The 20,540-nt window shown below is 39.5% G+C and overlaps 1 protein-coding gene across 7 annotated transcripts in view; it reads left to right on the top strand.

Annotated features, from left to right (window-relative positions):
* Positions 1 to 20,540, top strand: part of rb1cc1 (RB1-inducible coiled-coil 1) — a 209,139-nt gene that overhangs the window by 31,362 nt on the left and 157,237 nt on the right. For all 7 annotated transcript variants that reach the window (XM_072570524.1, XM_072570523.1, XM_072570522.1 and 4 more), the window contains 3 exons: positions 4,208 to 4,410; positions 18,041 to 18,464; positions 19,153 to 19,323. In XM_072570524.1, coding sequence (XP_072426625.1) covers positions 4,208 to 4,410; positions 18,041 to 18,464; positions 19,153 to 19,323 — 798 coding nt within the window. The remainder of the gene's footprint in view (positions 1 to 4,207; positions 4,411 to 18,040; positions 18,465 to 19,152; positions 19,324 to 20,540) is intronic.

Below are 20,540 nucleotides of genomic sequence, written 5' to 3'. Positions count from 1 at the left end.
ATGTTAACTCTTTTTATTCAACTTTGAAGATTGCGCTTTGTGAAATCAGCTAAACAGGAATCTCTGGCACTTGTTCTGTAATTTTGAAATGTGTTAGTATGTTTTCTTTCTTTCCACAATCCTGTGGTGCATTTCTTTGTCAAGTAGGGCCAAGCAGAATCACATGATATTAAGACTTTGTTTTAACTAGCACCCTGTGAACTGGCACTCTTGATAAACCAACAAAAATTATATATCTCAAATACCAGACATTTACTGTATTATCACCAGCACTGCAAGGACCAGGTAGTCAATTTTAGTGTGAGTGAGAAGGCTCTCTGCTAGTAAGTTTTATTTAAGGAAAAGTTGCATTATTATTGAAGTGCTTTAAGCTGTAAATAAAGATTAACAGTGATGTGTATACCCCCTGCATTACATTTCTATTACTTAGTTTGTGTTTTTACATTGATCAAGAGGTCCACATTATCAATCAGAATATTTGATCAACCGCCACAATCCTGGTTCCATCAGTACTGGTTAATGAAAAAGGTTTGCTGTACTAAATCTATGTCAGTTAAATTTAAACAAAGTAATATAAAATTAGTTTAATCAATAAATATACTTAGTGTGGTTATGAATAAACTAAATTAATCATTAAAGTTAATTTCCCTAGTAGTTTTATAATTGTCTATTCCTGATTGCCCTTGAAGGGTAATTGCCTTCACGAACTGTTGCAGTCCTTGATGTAGGTCCCCCACATTGCTATTAGTAAAGGGTTTCCACGTTTTGACCCAATGACAGCCAAGAAACAGCAATATAGTTCCAAGTCAAGATGATATATGGCTTAAAGGAAACTTTTAGGTGGTGGTGTTCCCATGTATTTGTTGTCTTTGTTTTCTTAGGTGGTTCACATTACAGGTTTGGAAGATGCTGATAAAGGAAGCTTGGCAGGTTATTGCAATGTATCTCTTAGATGGTTCTGCTGCTGTTGGTGATGAAGGAAGTTAATGGTGGATGTTATGTTGAATGTTCACCTTGTAATGGAGGCAAGGTCATTGAAGTAGCTGATGATGGCTCGGCTCAGGAACTGTTGATTATCTTCCTTCATGCTTGGTATGATTCTGACCAGCAGAAAGTCCCTGATTTCTAGTTTTGCTGGGGCACCTTGCTGCCATACTCTTAGAATCACAGAATCCTTATAGTATGGGAACAGACTATTTTGGCCCATCGAGTCCCGACCAACTCTCAAAAGAGCATCCTATCCCTGTAACCCTGCATTTCCCATGGCTAACCTGACTAATGTGGGACAGCATGGTGGCCCACTGGTTAGCACCGCTGTCTCTTAGCGCAAGGGATCCAGGTTTGATTCCATCCTCAGGTGACTATGCAAACTCCACACGAGCATTCTCCCCGTATCTGCGTGGGTTTTTTCTGGGTGCTCCACTTTACTCCCACAATCGAAAGATGTGCAGGTTAGGTGAATTGGCCATGCTAAATTGCCCATAGTCTTCAGGGATGTGTAGGTTAGATGCATTAGTCAGGGTAAATATAGGATAATAGGGTAGGGGAATGTGTCCTGGGTGGGTTACTCTTCGGAAGGTCTGTGTGGATTTGTTGGGCCGAAGAGCCTATTTCTATCCTGTAGGGATTCTCTTCTAGCCTATACATTGCTGGACACTATGGGTTTAACATGGCCAATCCATCTAACCTGCATATCTTTGGACGTGGGAGAAACCAGACTACCTGGAGGAAACCCACACAGACACAGGAAGAATGTGCAGACTCATCAACCAAGCATGGAATCGAATCTGGATCTCTGGCTCTGTGAGACACCAGTGTTAGCCACTGATCTACTGTGCGCCCCAGATGTTATCAGATGCTGATCTGATGTCAGTGTCGCTCCCACCTTGTCTCCAAAGTCATATTAAGAGCAAGGCTAGAATAAGGTCAGGAACTGAGAGGCCCTGGCAGAACCTAGACAGAACATTAGCAAGCAGATTATTCCTTTCTTTTGCTGCTTGATATCACTGTAAATAGTCCTTTCTATCTCTTTGCTGATCACCAAAGGTACAATGATAAGCATGGTTGACTTTGTCGGCCTTTTATGGGCAGGACTTGGGCTTTCCTGGGTTGGACCAAAACTCTTCATGTTCAGATGGATATTGTTATGGACCAGACCAGACCAGACACCCCTTGACCCTAACTGCTACATTTTTTTAGACAAATGTGACTGGTCAAACTACTGTTAAGCAAAAACCATTTATTCAAACGCTATAGTTAAAATACATTCAAGAGAAAGAAGAACATAAAATAATTTAGCTCTCTTGGAAAACTTAACTGGATATTAAAAAGAGTAACTATTTCTAATTAACTGTTCCAATATAGTAGTGTCCCATAAACGCACCCATTTGGGGATAAAGGAAAATCGCAAGGTTTGTGAAGGTTTGTAGCTCAGGTTGAGGTTTAGGGTGTAGGTTTGCTCGCTGAGCTGTAGGTTTGATATCCAGACGTTTCATTACCTAGCCAGGTAATGAAACATCTGGATAGCAAACCTACACCATAAAGGAAAATTTTAGTAAAATATTCTCTTTGGTAACTCAACAGCAGAGAGGAACCCCAGCTTCTAGCTGTCACCGAGAGTGGAAAGATAGCTTCTACCTCTTCAAGCTCTCAACAACAAATGCTTAAAGCTAAACCTAAAATAAAACTTGAAATTCCACTCTGTAAGAGCTGGCCCCACTGAGCCAAGCTGCCTCCATCGTTCCAACTTTGTTTTTAAAAAAAACACTCGAGGCCTCTCAGGCTGTTTACTTTCTTACAGTCAACTTCTCTCTTGTTCAATCTCCCTTCTTTAAGAGAAGAGGACAAAATAACCTCTTAAAGCTACAGCATTGTCACTGTATGAATGTCAAGCGCAGAATAGTTCTTTGAATACAATCTCAGAATAAAATGGACCTAGCACAGAAGGAGGCTCTTCATCCCATCGTGTCAGTATTGGTTCCCAACAAAAGCAATTGAACTAGTTCCATGCTGTGCCCTTTCTCTGCATTTTTGTTTTCTGTGATACTCTAATTTCATTTTGAATTGTTCAGCACATATCCCTTAAACACTAGCAAAAGCAAATGAATTTGCTACTTTTATTGATCATTAATGGAAATTGCTGTGCAGTGTTTGGCAGCATTGCTTATCTGTGAAACATCTGGCAATGTTCAAATGTAATTTGGTATGACGCACTTTTGGATAACTTGGGCTCCAGTCTAGTACTGGGATAGGAGGTCCTCAAGTGTATTTCTGGGTATTGACCCGTATCATTAAAATTTTCCACCCAAGTTGATCAATTACTGACTAGTGCTTTTACATTGAGCATAATGAGCTGGCTCAGTCCTGAGTTGGATGGCAAGTAGATGACCCAACACTCCAGTCTTGAGAGATCGACAGTCCCAGCATTAGAGGCTCGAAAGTCATAGGAAGAGACAAGGCAACTTATGGTACAGATGCCCTATGAAGGCTATATTAGAAGACAAAAGTAAAACTCTGGCCATCTCGCAATCATGTTGAGAGGTGAGAAAGAGGAGATAGAATCTGTTCCAATTCTTGTGTGATGGTGGCAGTTATCTCCATCCCTGGATCATGTTTTAGCCTTGATGGGATTCTGCATGCTGACTGGAAGATGTCAGTTGACATCCGTAGTGTGGCTTTAATACACCCTTAATGATGCCTAATTTACTCCAGCCCATTGGTGGAGCTTTCTTCCCAAAACCAACATATTCCCAAATGGCCAGGAAGTGGGAATATGGTGGCTTGTGGTGGAAATTTGCAGGTCATCAGTCTCTGATCTTATTTCCACGGTCCTTTTAAAAATTCATCGAGAGGTAATATGTGTTTAATGCATTGTCATCTTGTATAAATCGTTGCAAAAAATGTTCTGCTAGGTATGTGTATGTTTCAACTGAATTGCATCTGCGAAGTTTCACCTTACATCTGTGGGAAACAAAATATTCTAATTGATTTGTTTGATTTGATTTATTGCTTTATAGTTGATTTTGTCCTGAAAAATCCTCATTTTTGTTCATCTTTTACTTTCAAGCATGTAGATTTGAATAATTAACAGCATATCAGCAAAGTAATTTGAAGAATGAAGTACCCCACAAATTCTGATTTAATAATGTGCATAGGTTACCATGGAAATGAGTTGATATTAAGTTTGTGCTCTTGTTTTCTTGGGTAGGAGATGTATGAAGTAGCAAAGAAGCTTTGTTCATTCTGTGAAAGATTGGTCCATGATGAACATCTTCAGCATCAAGGTTGGGCTGCCATTATGGCCAATTTGGAGGACTGCACACATTCTTTTCAAAAGCTGCTGGCAAAGTTTGAAAATGCATACATCAGTTACGAACATTCTGTGGAAGATATTAAGCAAAAACTTACAAAGTAGGTGTTTATAAATTATAAATACTTAACAGTTCTACAATGTGTGCTTTTGGAAGTTATATTGTCACCTTGGAATCCACCACAACTTGTTAAAATGCTTAAATCATGCAAAGATTATTTTCATTTGCTTAGACACTAAATACCTGTATGTGGTATTCACGAATTACACATTTTAAAAATGTTTTTATTATTGTTTTTGTTGTTGTTGTTATTGTTGTTATTATTATTATTATTATTATTATTTTTCTGTGGTGCTTCATTAGTTTGAACAGGGAGTTATAGTAGAGGCTAAACAATTGGCATTCTCTATTGAGATTATGAATCCTTCAATTCTTCCTCTACTCCACTTCCAGCTAATTATCTATATTTTCTGTCATGCATAAGGGCATGTATGAGCTTGACCTACAATGAGACATCAATGTATAGTTCATCTCGAGAAAGTGAGGTTGGGAACAGTGTACAGTATTTGATTTCATATCTTGTTAGCTTGTGATGCCAAATACTGGATAACAGTAGTCTTTGATTTGACTGCATTATTGTATGGTATGTATATTTTTCGGATCACTTTCGATAAAATCATTCATTCTAAATAATTGCTGTTGTCTATTATGAGGAAGTGCAGAAGGATGGGAAATGGCATTAGTCTGAGTTTTGGATAATGGAATTCTAGTCGTTTTTTCTGATTCCTCCCACCACCACCACCACCACCTTCTGCTACCTCCAAACGCTGCCAAATCTGTGAAAAGGCAATCCCAAAATCTGAAACCTCTTGTTTAATAATAAGACTGAGGAGCACGCTTTTTAGCTTTCACTCATTCCATTTAGGAGGGTGAGATCTGTTACTGACAGGTTTTTGTTTTGTAATTTTATTCACTCATGAGGCTTGGGCATCGCTGACTGGCCAACATTTATTACCCAATCCCCAATCTTCATCCTGGTGGGAACCTGAGAGGAACTGGTGTTTGGGATGAAATCAGCCTGAGTATTAGCCGGTTGGAGGGAGAGGTTGGGATGACAGACAGCAAAGTGAATATTTGACCTAGGGATGTGATAAAACTGGCTGGTGAGTAGGTGGGGAGAGGATTTAGAAAGAAACATTATAAGACTGAGTGGGATGAAGAGGAGCTTAGAAAGAAACACTGCTGAGTGAGATGGTTACCAAGTTTGGGGAAAGAAGCTTTGTGGATTGGCTGAGGTATCTGGGAGGAGAGGATGATGAGTAAATGGTACATCTGGAGTTGAGAACAAGGGCTGGTGAATGTGAGATGGTGATTACGTACAGGTGCTGCTGAGTGAGTGAGGGGGCAGAAGGGATTTGGAGGATAAGCATATAGATATGTTCAATGTCTGATCTTGATAAAGAGCAAACTACAAAGTGCTGTGTAGAACGGCTGGTTTCTACAAGCTGGGTGTGTTTTAATCACCTAGTGCATTTATTGGAAAAGTATGTTTATGAGAACAAGAAACTAGAGGAAAGGCATCAAGAAGAGGGTCCCAGTTATATTGGTATTCATATATTGTTCAGTTAAATTCAGTGGCATATTGTTAATATATATGTATGACGATATCTTTGTCAGCACAGAATACCCTACTGCAGGGAATTTTAAGGTATGTGTAGGGTTTTGGAACATTTATGACAGCAGTAACCCATCACTTCAGCAGCTTTGGATTCTTGGTTGTTTGTGGTTTGCTGTTTTCTTTGCATGTTCTAAGAAAGGCTGAGTCAGTGAATTTTAAGAAGATTTGTAGCTCAGGTTGAGGTCCTGGATGTAAGTTTGCTTGCTGGAAGGCTCATTTTCAAACATTTCATCACCATACTAGGTGATGTGGTCAGTGAGCCTCTAGTGAAGCACTGTTGTTAGTGACCCGCTTTCTATTTATGTGTTTAGGTTTCCTTGGGTTGGTGATGTTATTTCCTGTTCTTTTTTTTTGAGGGTGGTAAATGGGGGTCCAAAACTGTTTGTTGATAGAGTTCTGGTTGGAATGCCATGCTTCTCGGAATTCTCGTGTGTCTCTGTTTGGCTTGTCCACTGGACGTGTTGTCCTCTTTCATCTGTATGTAAGGACACTAGTGAGAGTGGGTCATGTCTTTTTGTGGCTAGTTGATGTTCATGTATACTGGTGGCTAGTTTCCTGCTTGTTTGTCCTCTGTATTGTTTGTTACATTTGCAAGGTATTTTGTAAATGACATTAGTTTTGCTTGTTGTCTCTGTGGGGTCTCTCAAACAGGCAGACATGGACAAACCTTCTCAGGAATTAGTTTGCTGAATTTCCACTGCAATCTGCATTCCACATTTCTTCCAACATATGGAACAATATAAGTAAGAGGATCAGAATGGTACATGTTTCTCTTGACGTAGTCTCACCAAGGTCCTATAGAATTGAAGTAATGCATCCTTATTCCTGTACTCTGGGTACCACACCTTAAGGATATTTTCGGTCCGGAGGGAGTACAAGATAGGTTTGGAAGAATGATACCTGGATTTAGGGGATTAAATTATGAGAAGAGATTAAGCAGGTTAGTCTTGTTTTCTTGAATTTGGAATGGAAACGGGTGAAGTTTTTGAGATGTTGACAAGAAAAGACTTAGATAATGATAAACCATTTCCACTGGTTGGGGATTTTACAGCTAGGGGACAAAGTCTAAACATTTAGAACTCGATCATTTAAAAGATTTGTAAGGAAGGGTCTTGGAGGTTTGGAGCTCTCTTCAACATAGAGTAGTTGATGCTAGATCACATGTTAATTTTAAATCTGAGATAGATAATCTTTTGTTAAGCAAACATATTAAGCATTATGAGCCAAAGGTAGGTACTTGGATTTAGGCTACAGATCAGCAATGATCTAATGCAATGGTGGAACAGACTTGGTGCTAAATGATCTACTGCTCAGCCTCTTTTGAGAATGGCCAACAGCCTACTGGCTTTTCTAATACTTTGTTGCACCTGCATGTTAACTTTGTGACTTCTAAACTGGGATGTCCAGGTCCTTTTCAAGATCACATGTCCCAGCCTGTCAACAGTTAAGCAATATTCTACACCTTTGTGCCTCCTACCAAAGTGGATAATCTCTCAATCATCCATATTCCTTCCATCTGTGTTCTTGAGCACTCACTTAACTTTCCAAGTCCTCTTGAAATCTCTCTGCACATGTTCATAGCACACATTGATTCCCACTTTGATTTTTATCAGTGAATTTAAAATGCTAAATTTGATCCCCATATCAAAATTGATTTTATCCTGAACAACTGGGGTACAAGTTCTGATGTCACGTGTACACAATCACTTGTCAAATAACATCAAACTGACAGAATTAAGACCAAATGAATTGGAAACTACAAACATGCCAACTACATCATTGCAGTCTCAATTGATGCTGCTTGATCATTGAAATCCATTACACACAAGGTCTCCTCTCTCAGATGACTAAAGACAGTACTGCTGGCTTGATGTGAGCGATACAGAAATATGCAAACACATTGCTTGTACAATATTTCCATCCTGATGACCGGATCAAAATTCCAAAGAACAACACTTGCTCACCTGACAGCCAAAGCTGAGAACCTGTGATTCAAAGAACAGAAGGCTGAGGAAATTCAATTTTTTGCTGACATACAAGATGTGGGATCTTTTTCAAGTCAATTCATGACCTAACATAGGAAGATGCAAAGATAGCATATGTCTCCTTGGGTATGGGTAGTATCAGTACTCACTGGAAAGAACACTTTGTAGAACCATTTATTCCAAATTCCCTGTGGAGAATTTCACATCAGAAGAGTGCTTGACAGCGATCCATTGCTTGGCAAAGTAAAAACTACTGCAAAACTAGGTTAAAAATACATAGATTCTGGTCTTCACAATATGCCAGTGATGAACAGGTGGTCCAGTTTCTTCCCACAGTCCAAAGATATACAGGTTAGATGGATGGCCATGCTAAACCTACAGTGTCCAGTAATTATGAAATTCCAAGTTGCCTTTGAGATTTTTAAAAAAAGTATAAGCAAGACAACGTGAACTGCAGGTGCAGAGTAATGCTCTTAACTGTTGGTAAATTCTGAGTTTGGTGATTTCTTGATCACTTCTTACGAATTGCAGCAGAGGTCTCACCAAGTCTCACCAGAGTAGGAACTAACATCTTCACAACACAAAAAAATTCAGGAAAAGTCTAGAAATTTGTAGGTGCCTTGCTCAAAATCAAACTGTCCTTTGGAAGGTGCTACAGGGATACTCTGAAGTTCACAGGGACTTCTCATTCCACCACAGCTTCCCTGTCAAAACAGGTCTTGAACAAGAATGTGCCATTGCATTAACAGCATTCATAATCTTGCTTGTAGCAATGCTGAAATTTGTGATTGGTGGGTTTCCCCAGACTAATACCTAATAATTATTGCCTTGATAATAAACTTCAACCAGTTGAAAACCAAAACCAAAGCACCCACTTTTGTATTAGAAAAGTGAGAGTGTGCAAGTTGAGAATTTAAATTAAGACATTTTAAAATTCTTTCTTGAGTTATGGATGTCATTGATAAGGCTAGCATTTTGTTACCTATTTCGAATTGTCCTTGCTGTTGAGCTGTTCTTGAACAGTTGCAGATCATCTAATACAAGTATACTGACCGTGCTATTAGAAGGAAGTGCCAGGATTTTGATTATAGTGGAGAAGGACCATTGATCAAGATGGTGTGTTACTTAGAGGGGAACCTGTGAGTAATGATGGTATTTCCATACATCTACTGCCTTTCACCTTCTGAGGTAGTAGAGGCTTGATGAGTTACTCATAACAGCACACAAACCAACAGCCACTCAGACGACAACTCACCAGGACGAAGGACCCAATACCCAGCATGAACAAAACCAATGTAGTGTACAAAATCCCATGCAAGGACTGCACAAAACACTACATAGGACAAACAGGAAGACAGTTAACGATCCGTATACACGAACACCAACTATCTACGAAACGACACGACCAGCTATCCTTAGTAGCCTCACACGCAGATGACAAGCAACATGAATTCGACTGGGACAACACTACTATTATAGGCCAATCCAAACAGAACAGCCAGGGAATTCCTAGAGGCATGGCACTCATCCACAGATTCAATCAATAAGCACATTGACCTGGACCCAATATACCGGCCACTACAGCGGACAGCTGGAACTGACAACCGGAAGCGGCAGATTCAAACCACTACAAATACTGGAGGAAACATCACAGAAGCGCTTCACAGGAGGCTCCCAAGCACTGAGGATGTCACCTAGACAGGGGACAAAACAGCTGCAACACAAATTCCCAGCTCGGTGTACAGAACCACAACAACAAGCACCCGAGCTACAAATCTTCTCCCAAACTTTGAGTTACTTCACTGTATGTAGTGCTACAGACATTACACATTTGGTACAGTAGTAAATGTTTAAAATGGTAGATGCTGTGCTAATTGAGCAAACTGCTGTTGAGCTTCTTGAATGTTTTTGGAGCTGCAAGCACCTAAGCAAGTGGAGAGTGTCTTTGAGGACATTCCTGATTTTTGTCTTGTAGATGATGGAATAGACTTTGGAAAAGCGAGGTGACTTGCTCACTATAGAATTCTTGACCTTTTGTTATGCACTTGAAGCCACAGTATTTACGTGGCTAATTCTGTTCTGTTTCTGATCGTTGGTGAACTCCAGGATTTGGAAATTCTCTGTAGGATAGGCAGCATTTGTTCAGCAAAACGTTTCAATACAATGCAGGATAGGCAAAGGCCCTTCAAGCCTGCACTACTTATTGCCAGACTTATTTCTATCTCTGATCGCGGTTGACAAAATTATGAGAGGCGGAGATAGTCAGAGGCCTTTTCCCAGAGTGGAAAGATCAACTACAAGTGAGCACAGGTTCAAGGTGAGAGGGAGAAAGTTTAGGAGAGAATTGAGGGGAAACTTTATCACACTTAGGATGATGGGTACCTAGAATGCACTTGCAGCAGAGGAGGTGGAAGCAGGCAAGTTGGCGATGTTGAAGGCGTAGTGGGTGGCACGGTGGTACAGTGGTTAGCACTGCTGCCTCAGTGCCAGAGACCCGGGTTCAATTCCCGCCTCAGGCGGAGTTTGTGTGGAGTTTGCACATTCTCCCCGTGTCTGCGTGGGTTTCCTCTGGGTGCTCTGGTTTCCTCCCACATTCCAAAGATGTGCAGGGCAGGTGAATTGGCTATGCTAAATTGTCCGTAGTGTTAGGTAAGGGGCAGATGTAGGGGTATGGGTGGGTTGCGCTTCGGCGGGGCGGTGTGGACTTGTTGGGCCGAAGGGCCTGTTTCCACACTGTAAGTAATCTAATCTAATCTGTATCTGGATAGATACATAAGCAGGCGCAAGGCTGATGATCTCCCTTCATTTTAACTGCAGAAAAATTAGTTACAGTATGTTACTGATGCAGAATTGAAAAAAAATTCATTAAAACCTATGAAAGCCTGCAATTTGCCCATGAAGTTGAAAGTCCTCAGTAAACTTGCACCAAATGTATCGAAGAGCTTTCAATTTATATTCACGGTGAAGTGTTGACAGATGTCCTTCATTTCCCACATCGATCCAAAAGTTCGTATGGAACTGGTAATGCACCTCCTCATGCGTTCGCTCACCCTCTGGAACTGGGATATCAGATTCAACAGTAATGTCTCCTGGCTAGTAGTTCTCCCTGCACTTTTTTCTGTGGAACTGAAACTTAAACATCTTTTTGCTCTATCAATGCCATAGAGCCATGCATTCCATTTTTTCTTAGGATCTTGTGAATCAAGTAGTATAACAAAAGAAACCTGCCAAATAAAGAAGCATTTCAACAATTGATCCAAGATTGACTAACAAGTGTTTCACACCAGACAGCCTGCTCTCATGGGAGTTAAACGAAAATAATTTCCATTTCTCCATAAAGACCTGATCTATTAACATTGTGCATGTGCAATCAATGTTTTAATCATGACCAAAATGGGAATCTTTGATCAAAAATGGTATTAAGACCTTCCAATCAATAAAAGCATGCTCACTAAAAGAATGGCAGGAAGGATAGAAAAGAAAGGCAGCTGCCTGACGACCAATGCCCTCACCATGGGGAATGCTGTAAGATTTAAATTAGGATTCTTAAACCATGTTGCAACAATATCCCAATGCTTGCACCTATCTTAAACCCAGCCATCCATAAGAAAGAATCATTCATGACATGAGTGATTACCAATGACCTGGATACTATAATTCAGTGATATGTGGACAATGGTAGAATCTGTAAAAGCGTTCTGTGTGAGCAATGACCTTGTGTCAGTATCTTGACTTGTTAACCTCTTACAACGATAGTATCAAATTAAATGCGTCACTTGATCTTGCTGATTAAATCGACACGTGATCTGATACTTTCCCAGAAATGTTTTTCTGAAGTTAAAAGTTGCTGTTTGAGGAGACCACTGTTCCCAAACTTTAAATTCAAGCCAACTCGTCAGACAAGTAATTTGTGCAGGGAAATGTGATGGTGAATTACAAGGTGTAAGCTGCAGGTAGTAGAAATTGCTGGTTCAGCATTTGGAAACTCCTATTCAAGTGGAATTACAAAAATCACCAATTTACTAATATAAGAGTGCTTTGGCTGATACTCCAAACAATTATCTTTTTATTGCTCTTGGTGAAAACATAACAACATAGATCCATATGATGGAGTGCTGCCTTATTGCATTCTAGCTGTGTTGTAGTTCTGCAGTTGTGAGAGCAATAAACATGAGTTGCACTTTGCAAATTCAAATTTGGTGGTGGCAGGAGGAATGAAGTTCATCTGACAAAGTATTCAAGTGGGTTATATAATGTTCATTTGTGTTCATAACACCTGCGTTTGTAACAGCTTCCTTAATAGGTTTAAATAGAGAGAGAGATTTCCTTAAATATTTACTATTTTCACCTTGGATGGTATTGTTGAAATTGATGTCTCTGATCTATTCTTTCTGTTTGAACCTGCTTAAATAAGAATTGCATTTCACAGATTACTTAGCTGAGGTTTACTATCAAGTTATCCTTCTCCCACTCCTTGTTGAACTCTTTTTCAGCAGAGGTGAACTTGCCTGATGTCTTCTGATTTTTCCCACCTCCAAGTTCAGTGTTCAATATTTTCAACTGCTGTTTTTAATGAGCTGGGTAATTACATTTACAAGGATGTGATTTTTCTCCAATTTCTTGAACCAAAAAAATTCTGATCTTGACATCTCTCATTATTTAAGAATACATATACAATGACCTTAAATGAACAAATGAGGTAGGCAGCTAGACATCACACTGCTCTTAACTCAAGAAAATTGCTTCCTATTTTTGTTAAGCCAAGCACATTCAAAACTTGAGTGCTTATGTGTAAATAACCTCCTGTCACCCATCGACAAGGGCACAAGCCAGGAATATTTTAGATTACTCTCCATTTGGCTGTGCTCCATTAATGCTCAAAGTTTTGTGCCCAAGACACAACAGTGCTTGAATGGCATCTACACCCTGAATACTACAGCTCCCTACTAACTCCTTGTGGGCAATTAGTGATGAACAGTAATTACTGGCATAGCTAGCAATGCGCAGATCCCATGAACAAATACTTTAAAACATCTGTTGTTGAACTATAAACATAATTATAAAAGACTTGCACGTTGAATTGTAAGTTCATGGAATTTTACCATAAATTTATTTTTGGATTCAATATGTTGCACTATTTCTTGTAAGGAGACTTCACTTAATACAACCTGGAGTATGCCTTTTACTTGATCAGAATATAGCTAAGTGAATCAAATGTGGAATCTTTGACATTGTATTTGGATTAATGGATAGCTCATGTTCTCCAAGACAGTCCATTATCCTGTCCTGTGTCCATCAGCGACATGAACAGTTATAGATATCTCCGAAGCTAGTGAACATAAGGAGTAGGGCATTCAGCTTGTCTAACCTGCTTCAGCACTTCCACAAAGTCCTGTATAGTCAATGACAAGGTAGGCACTCAATATTAGTGTCCTTTCTCTGGCCAGTGTCCCCAGATTTGAGTTGCTAGTTAGATTTGATCTGCTGCATTGGGTGAGCCACAATGTCCACATGTCTGATAAAAGACTTCCAAAGAAAGCAGCTCTACTTGTAGCACTGGCACAGCAAGCACTCACTTATTTTCTCTGCCCTCCTGGTGTTTGGTCAATGTTTCCCTAAAAAATGCAATATCCCAATGGCTTGTTGGAATGCCTTGACCAAGACCACCCAAAACTGGTGAAGAAGTATCCACGAAGGTGCAAACCATCTCCAGAAAAATTAAGCAAGCCATTCACCTGCCTATTCAAACACCACTTGTCCTACCTATGGAATGATGAGAGATCCAGCATTGGATTGTTCAGTCTCCTTGGGACCCACCACTCTAGAATGGAAGAGAGCTATTTTGATTTCAAGGATTGAAGACTGAAAAGATTATTAATAGTGTGGCTGCATATGGTTTTCATGATTTTCAAGACTGTTTCATAATGGGCTAAGTCATAACCAGTCAACCAAACCTTAAAAAAAATGGCTGTATTTGGTTGACTGTACGTAGGTATTAAAGTTGTGTTTCCTGTATAAATACAGCCACTAAGCAAGTTGATTTAATGAAGGTTTTAGCTTGTTTCATCCTTGCCTACATTTACCATCATCATTATTTTATTGCCTGTAATGCTGCAAGTACACACTGTTGCATCCATGAACAGCAACAGGTGAATAATATAGTGTGGCTTATTTAAATAGGCAATTTCCAGAATATCTGTGAATATAAGAATGTGTAAAAAGAATAAATGGTATGGAATGTTGAAATCTTAGCTTTGATCCTGGCGGTATTTTGCCTTGACCATCACTTGGTTTTAATTTCTTGTTTTGAAATGCCACAGGAAATTGGCTAGAAATTTGTTAAAATGTTAATTATTACTTAATTCCTGATTTTATGGTGTTTTCTGAAGTAGTTATGCCTGGTCATAACTGATACTATAATGTCTTTTATAGTCTGAAAAAATAGTATCCATATTTTTGATGGCGATCAGCTTTCCATCTCTAGATGGCATCACCACTCCTTCAAACTTGTACCTCTTGGCTACTTTCAATGTACTCCGTTTCTAGTGGGAAAAATTGGATGATACTTTTACAAATCCATTAGCATTGTACAATTTTTGTGCTTGACATCTTCCTTTGTTTGGAGGAAGTGAAGACTGCAGATACTGGAAATCATTGTTGAAAAACATGACACTGGAAAAGCATAGCAGTTCAGGCAGCATCCAAGGAGCAGTAGAATCACCATTTCGGGCATAAGCCCTTCATGAGGAATGATGCCTTTTTGCCATTTTCTATATTGACACCAGTGGTCTTCCTATGCTTCTCTATTTGAGGGCTACTCCTTTTGACACGACGGACTGGTCTTCAGTCTTTTGGTCCCATTGTCTCATACTCTTTGGTTGCTGCCTTCCTCATGAGCTCTTAGGTGGCCTGCTGATCATTTTGTTTTGGCAACATTTAATGCAACATTGGAAATCGAGGCTAAATTTTGAGAATTGTGTGCTTAAAACTACTAATTGGTTAACTTGTGCTATTTGCTTGTACTTTAATACAGCAACAGTACCTGAACTGATTAAATATTTTCTACAGAATTAGAAAATAAAACTAAATGATTTAGGAAATTAAATTCCGGTTTCTTTTTAAACACACAACTGTTATTAAGAGGAATATTTTCAATAGTAATTTAGCATCAGTGCAAACCATGAGAAAGAAGCATGTGCAACAGTCTTTGGTCAGGAGTATTGCGAGAATGATTCATATGAGCCTCTCCCACAGCTTCCCAGTATCTCTTAGCCTAGTATATTAACTCCATGATATCAAGAAATTGTTGGAGCTATGCTCCCTCTAAACTGTGCATGAGTGCAGTCACTCCAAAGTTAGTGCATGGTGATTGACTGTGATAGCGGTATTGTTTTCCACTGCTGCATGTGGACCTTGGAGTGTCCAGCCAGAAAGAAAATTTGTCAGTGTAGGAGGGACTGGATAAGAAAGAGGCTATTGGCTCTTAGAATATTTTAGCAATTGTACTGAAGCTGTGTACTCCAGAACTTGCCATGTTTCTAGCTGAACTGTTTCAGTTTAGTTTCAACACTGCCACCTGTCCTCAAAAAGGAAGCCAAATCCAACCTGGCCAATTACCGTCCCATTGGTCTAATCTCAATAAATGGTGAAGTGATGGCAGCTGTCATAACCGTGCTATCAGATCGCACCTGCTTAGCAACACTGACTCTCTGGTATATAACTTGGCTTCTGCTAGGGCCACTCTATTCCTCACGTCTCATTATTGTCTTGTTTCAAACATGCTCAGAAAAGCTGAATTCCAGAGTAAGGTGAGAGTGACTGTCCTTCATGTCAAGGCTATATCTGTGTTACATCCAGGTGCCCAAGCAAAACTAGTCAATGGAAATCTTTTGTACTGGATGTGGTGAGAGAGTAGGCAAGAATCTCTCTCTTGATTGAAGTCTTAGGTGCTGCAAAATAAGATAGAAAAGGATATTGGAGATCTATCATCTCAGTTCCAGGGCATCTTTTGTTGGAGCTCCTCAAGGTAATGTTCCAGGCCCAACAATCTTCAGTTGCTTCGTCATAAGATCAGAAGTGGGAATGTGTGCTGACATTCAACACCATTCATGACCCCTGCGATCCGGAGGCAGTTCATATCCAAATGCAGCAAGACCCAAACAATATCCAGATTCTGGCTGACAAGTGGCAAGTAACATTGATGCCATGCAAGTTTCCGGTATTGACCACTTCCAACAAGAGAATCTATCTTTTAATATACAATGACACAATCATCACTGACTTCTTCACTAACAACATCTTGACTGTTACAATTGACCAGAAACAACTTAACTTTACTAGCTTTATGAATACTGTAGCTATAAGGTCAGATCAGAGGCTAGAAATCCTGCAGTGAGTAACTCTTTTGATATCCCAGATCCTATCCGTTGTCTACAAGGCAAGATCAGAAGTGTGATCAGGAGTACTCAGCACTTGGCTGAATGTGTGCTGCTCCAACAACACTCAACTTTAATTTTCCAGGATACAGTCTGCTTAATTGGCACCAACTTGACTCCTGTTCACTCCCTCTACTGCTAATGCACAGTAGTAGAGTTTACAAGATTAACTGTATAAGTTCATCAAGGCCCCTTTTGATAGCACATTCAGAGTTCACAACCACTGCCATTTCAACAACAGTGTGAAGATACGTGGGTACACCACATCTTCAGCATTCTCTTCTAAGGTGTTTATCACTCTGACTTGGAAAATATATTGCTGTTCCTTTCACTCTGAGAGTCAAAATCATGGAACTCCCTCCCTTATGTTATTGTAGGCCACAGATGTATGCAACATTTGGCCCATATCAGTCTAAACCCCTCCTATTCATGTATGCATCCAGATGCCTTTTAAATGTTGTAATAGTACCTGCTGCTTCCTCTACCCTGGGCAGCTTATTCCATACTACCCTCTGTATGAAAAGAGCTGTTCCTTATGTCTCTTTCAAATCTTTCCCGTCTCATCTTGAACCTGTGCTCTCTAGTTTTGGACTCCCCTATCCTGGGGAAAAGACCTTGGTTAGTCACCCTATTCATGTTCCTCATGATTTTATAAACATCTGTAAGATCAGCCCTCAGCCTCCAACACTCAGGGAAAACACCCTATTCATTTCTCCCTATAGCTCAAATTCTACAACCCTGGTAACATCCTTGTAAATCTTTTCCTGCACCCTTTCAAGTTTCACATAGTAGGGAGACCAAAAGTGCTGCCTTAAAAGTGCTCTAACCAATGTCCTACACAGCCGCAACATAGCCTCCCAACTCCTGTAGTCAATACGCTGACCGATAAAGGCAAACTTACACATCTTCCTCACCCTGTCTAGCTGCGACTCCACTTTCAAAGAACTATGAACTTGTTCCCCAAGGTCTTTTTTTTTTTGTTCGGTAACACTCCACAGACCTTACCATTAAGTGTATGAATCCTGCCCTGATTTGCCTTCTCAAAATGCAGCACCTCCCATTTATCTAAATTAAGCTACATTTGCCACTTCCCAGCCCATTTGCCAATCTGATCAAGGTTCTGTTGTACTGTGAGGTAACCTTCACTGTCCACTACACCACTAATTTTGGTGTCATCTGCCAACTTACTAACCATACTTCCTATATTTACTTGCAAGTCAAACTGCAACAAATAGTGCATTACCATCTTCTCAAGGCCAAATAGGAATGGGTGATGAACTTTGGTTGAGCCAGTGATACCCACACTTATGATTTTTTTTAAAGGTCCTTTCAATTTGCAAGGAAAGTTAAGAAACCCAATCGGAATGACATTTTGCAATTATGATCCCACTGGAACAGTTTATGCCTCTGCTTTTGTAGCAGGTTGGTCTATATTGTTTTTTTATTGTAGAAACTTTGCCTTTGCAGTCATTGGAAAGCTGATGAAAAGTGCCTCTTTCTCTTGAGATCAGTACCACTAGTTTTTCAATTCTGAATCTTTTTATGAAGTGGAACAGGTAAATTTGTGTCTGGTTGTGTGATTGTTCAATTACTCAATATTGTGCTAATAATTGTTTTCTATTGTGGATTAAGCTTAGGCACTGCAGTCTCTGTAATGGCCAAGATACCACTGTTGGAATGCCTGACCAGGCACAGTTACCGAGAATGTCAGGAAAGACTGAAATTACCAACACAGAAAGGAAGTACAGAAGAACAAAGTGAGGATGTGAAATCTACCAGTTCTGCACTTTGTTCTGTTAAACCTACAGTTAACAGAAATTCGCCCTCTAGTTCCATATCTTTTGGATGTTCTGCACAGAATAGTGTTATCCAACAGGAAGAAAAGGACAATGAGACCATTGAAGACAGAACACCGAAAACTGAAGCAGAAGGTGAATCCAAAGAAGTAGATGACCAAGCTTTTTTCAATGTTTCCTTATTGGATTGGATTAATGTACAAGATAGACCAAATGATGTGGAATCACTGGTCAGGAAATGCTTTGATTCAATGAACCGAGTAAGTGTTTTTGAAATTTAAATTTGAACAATTTGTTCAAATATTTGATTAATCCAAGATTTTGGAGAAAAAAAGGTATCTTTTATTCTGTGAGCTGAGATTAGTTTCATTTTGAAGTTTAAAATTTGATAGTTTTCTTATGAATTTAAAATTTGTGTTGTACTTTCTAAACCAATTCAATCTTTGGATTTCTAGTCTGATGCTTTTACAAACTCATGCAATCTTTAAGATTACAATGTTTGCATGTTTCTTTTACTACTACGAGATGTAGGCATCACTTGCTAGGCTAGCATTTATTGTCCATCCTTATTTGACCTTCAGAAGGAACTGGTGAGCTGCTGCCTTGAGAAGCTGCTGTCCATCAGCTGTAGGTACAGCCACAATGCTTCAAGGAAGCAAATCCAATAGTTAATTTACTCATTACTCTTAACTGAATGGGAAATAATTGAGATTGTACTCCTTCTGAATTAGTACTATTAAAATATCTGTGAAAGTTCAATCTAAAATTGACTATGTACTTAAACTGAGTTGTGGACCGATTTAAAAGGTAATAATCTAACCAAAAGCATCCATTGGTCGCAGCCAAGTTAAATATTTTATTGTTTGAAGAGCAGAGGATGTAAGAAAATATCATTGACCATTTTTGAGCCGTAACTTAAACATCTTGTACTTTTTTTTTTGCTTTCAGCTTGATCCAGAAATCCTTCAGCCATTTTTGACAGAGTGTCATGAAACAATTGTCAAACTTGATAATCAGAATATGAAGGCTATTAAGGGACTTGAGGACAGACTATATGCCCTGGATCAAATGATAGCCAGTTGTAACAGACTGGTCAATGAACAAAAAGAATTAGCTCAGGTAAATCTCCATCACATAATGCAGGATAAGATACAATGTGATGTGCTTCAAAGTCTGAGAATCACCAAGGAGCACGATGTTTTGTACGGATTTAGCTATTTATCGTGTTTTAACTAGTGTATTTCTGTCATTATTTACCTATTATTTACTTATCTATGCTACTTAAATATGTGCTCTGTCTGTATTGCTCGCAAGACAAGCTCTTCACTGTGCCTCAGTACACGTGACAATTCGATTTTGATTCAATTCTATTCGATTTCCCCTAACTAGATTCATGCAGTATAAAGATACATTATGGTCCAGGTTTCATTTTGTGACAGGCTATCCAGGCATAACTGAGTGCATAGCAATCTTAGAAAGATGGTGCATCTGTCAGTGATGTTTTGATTTTATTATGTCAGTACAATCTGTTTCCAGATTTCCCTATAATCAGTGTGATTTGGGCTTGCATGATGCAATACCACCAGTATTTAAAGGAACGTTGGGTTGAAGCAGTTTGAAATCCGAATCGAGGATGTGCCAGAATTGAGTCTTGTGATAAAAGCTAAACTTTGTGAAGTGATGGAGATAGCTATCTTCCTAACAATAGGTTTTAAAGAGCATAATAGACCAAAAGGTAGAGTTAGAGGTAGCAGAGGAGTTTGGCTGTAGGAGTGTTTTCTTATTCATTCACAGGATGTGGGCATCACTGTCCAGGCCAGCACATATTGCCGAGAGCACAGTTAAAAGTCAACCAAATTGCTGTGGGTTTGAAGTCATACGTAAAAGAGATTATGCAAGAAGTGTGGTTTCCTTCCGTAAAAGATATTAGTGACCCAGATGAGTTTTTCTGACCAGGAGCATAGTTTCATGGTCATCATTTTCGACTCCTAATTGCAAAGTTTATTAAATTCAAATTCCACATCTGCTTTACTGGGTTTAAATGCAGGTCACCAGGTCTATAATTGGATTAGCAATCTAGTGATAATACCACTTGGCTGTCGTAGAATATTGAATCCCTAAAATACAAAAAGACGTCATTGTGGCAATCAACTCTGTGTCAACCGTCTAAAGAGCATTCCACTCGGACCTAGCCCCCAGTACTCCCCCACCACTCCCCAACCCTTCCCCATAACCCTTCATTTACCATCGCTAATCCACCCAACTTGCACATTCCTGGATACTAAAGGCAATTTAGCACAACCAATCCACCTAACCTGCAGCACTAGAGCACCCAG

Source organism: Chiloscyllium punctatum, chromosome 5 (assembly GCF_047496795.1).
Source record: "Chiloscyllium punctatum isolate Juve2018m chromosome 5, sChiPun1.3, whole genome shotgun sequence".
In the NCBI taxonomy this organism is placed as follows: Eukaryota; Metazoa; Chordata; class Chondrichthyes; order Orectolobiformes; family Hemiscylliidae; genus Chiloscyllium; species Chiloscyllium punctatum.
This window is presented reverse-complemented; position numbering and strand designations above follow the sequence as displayed.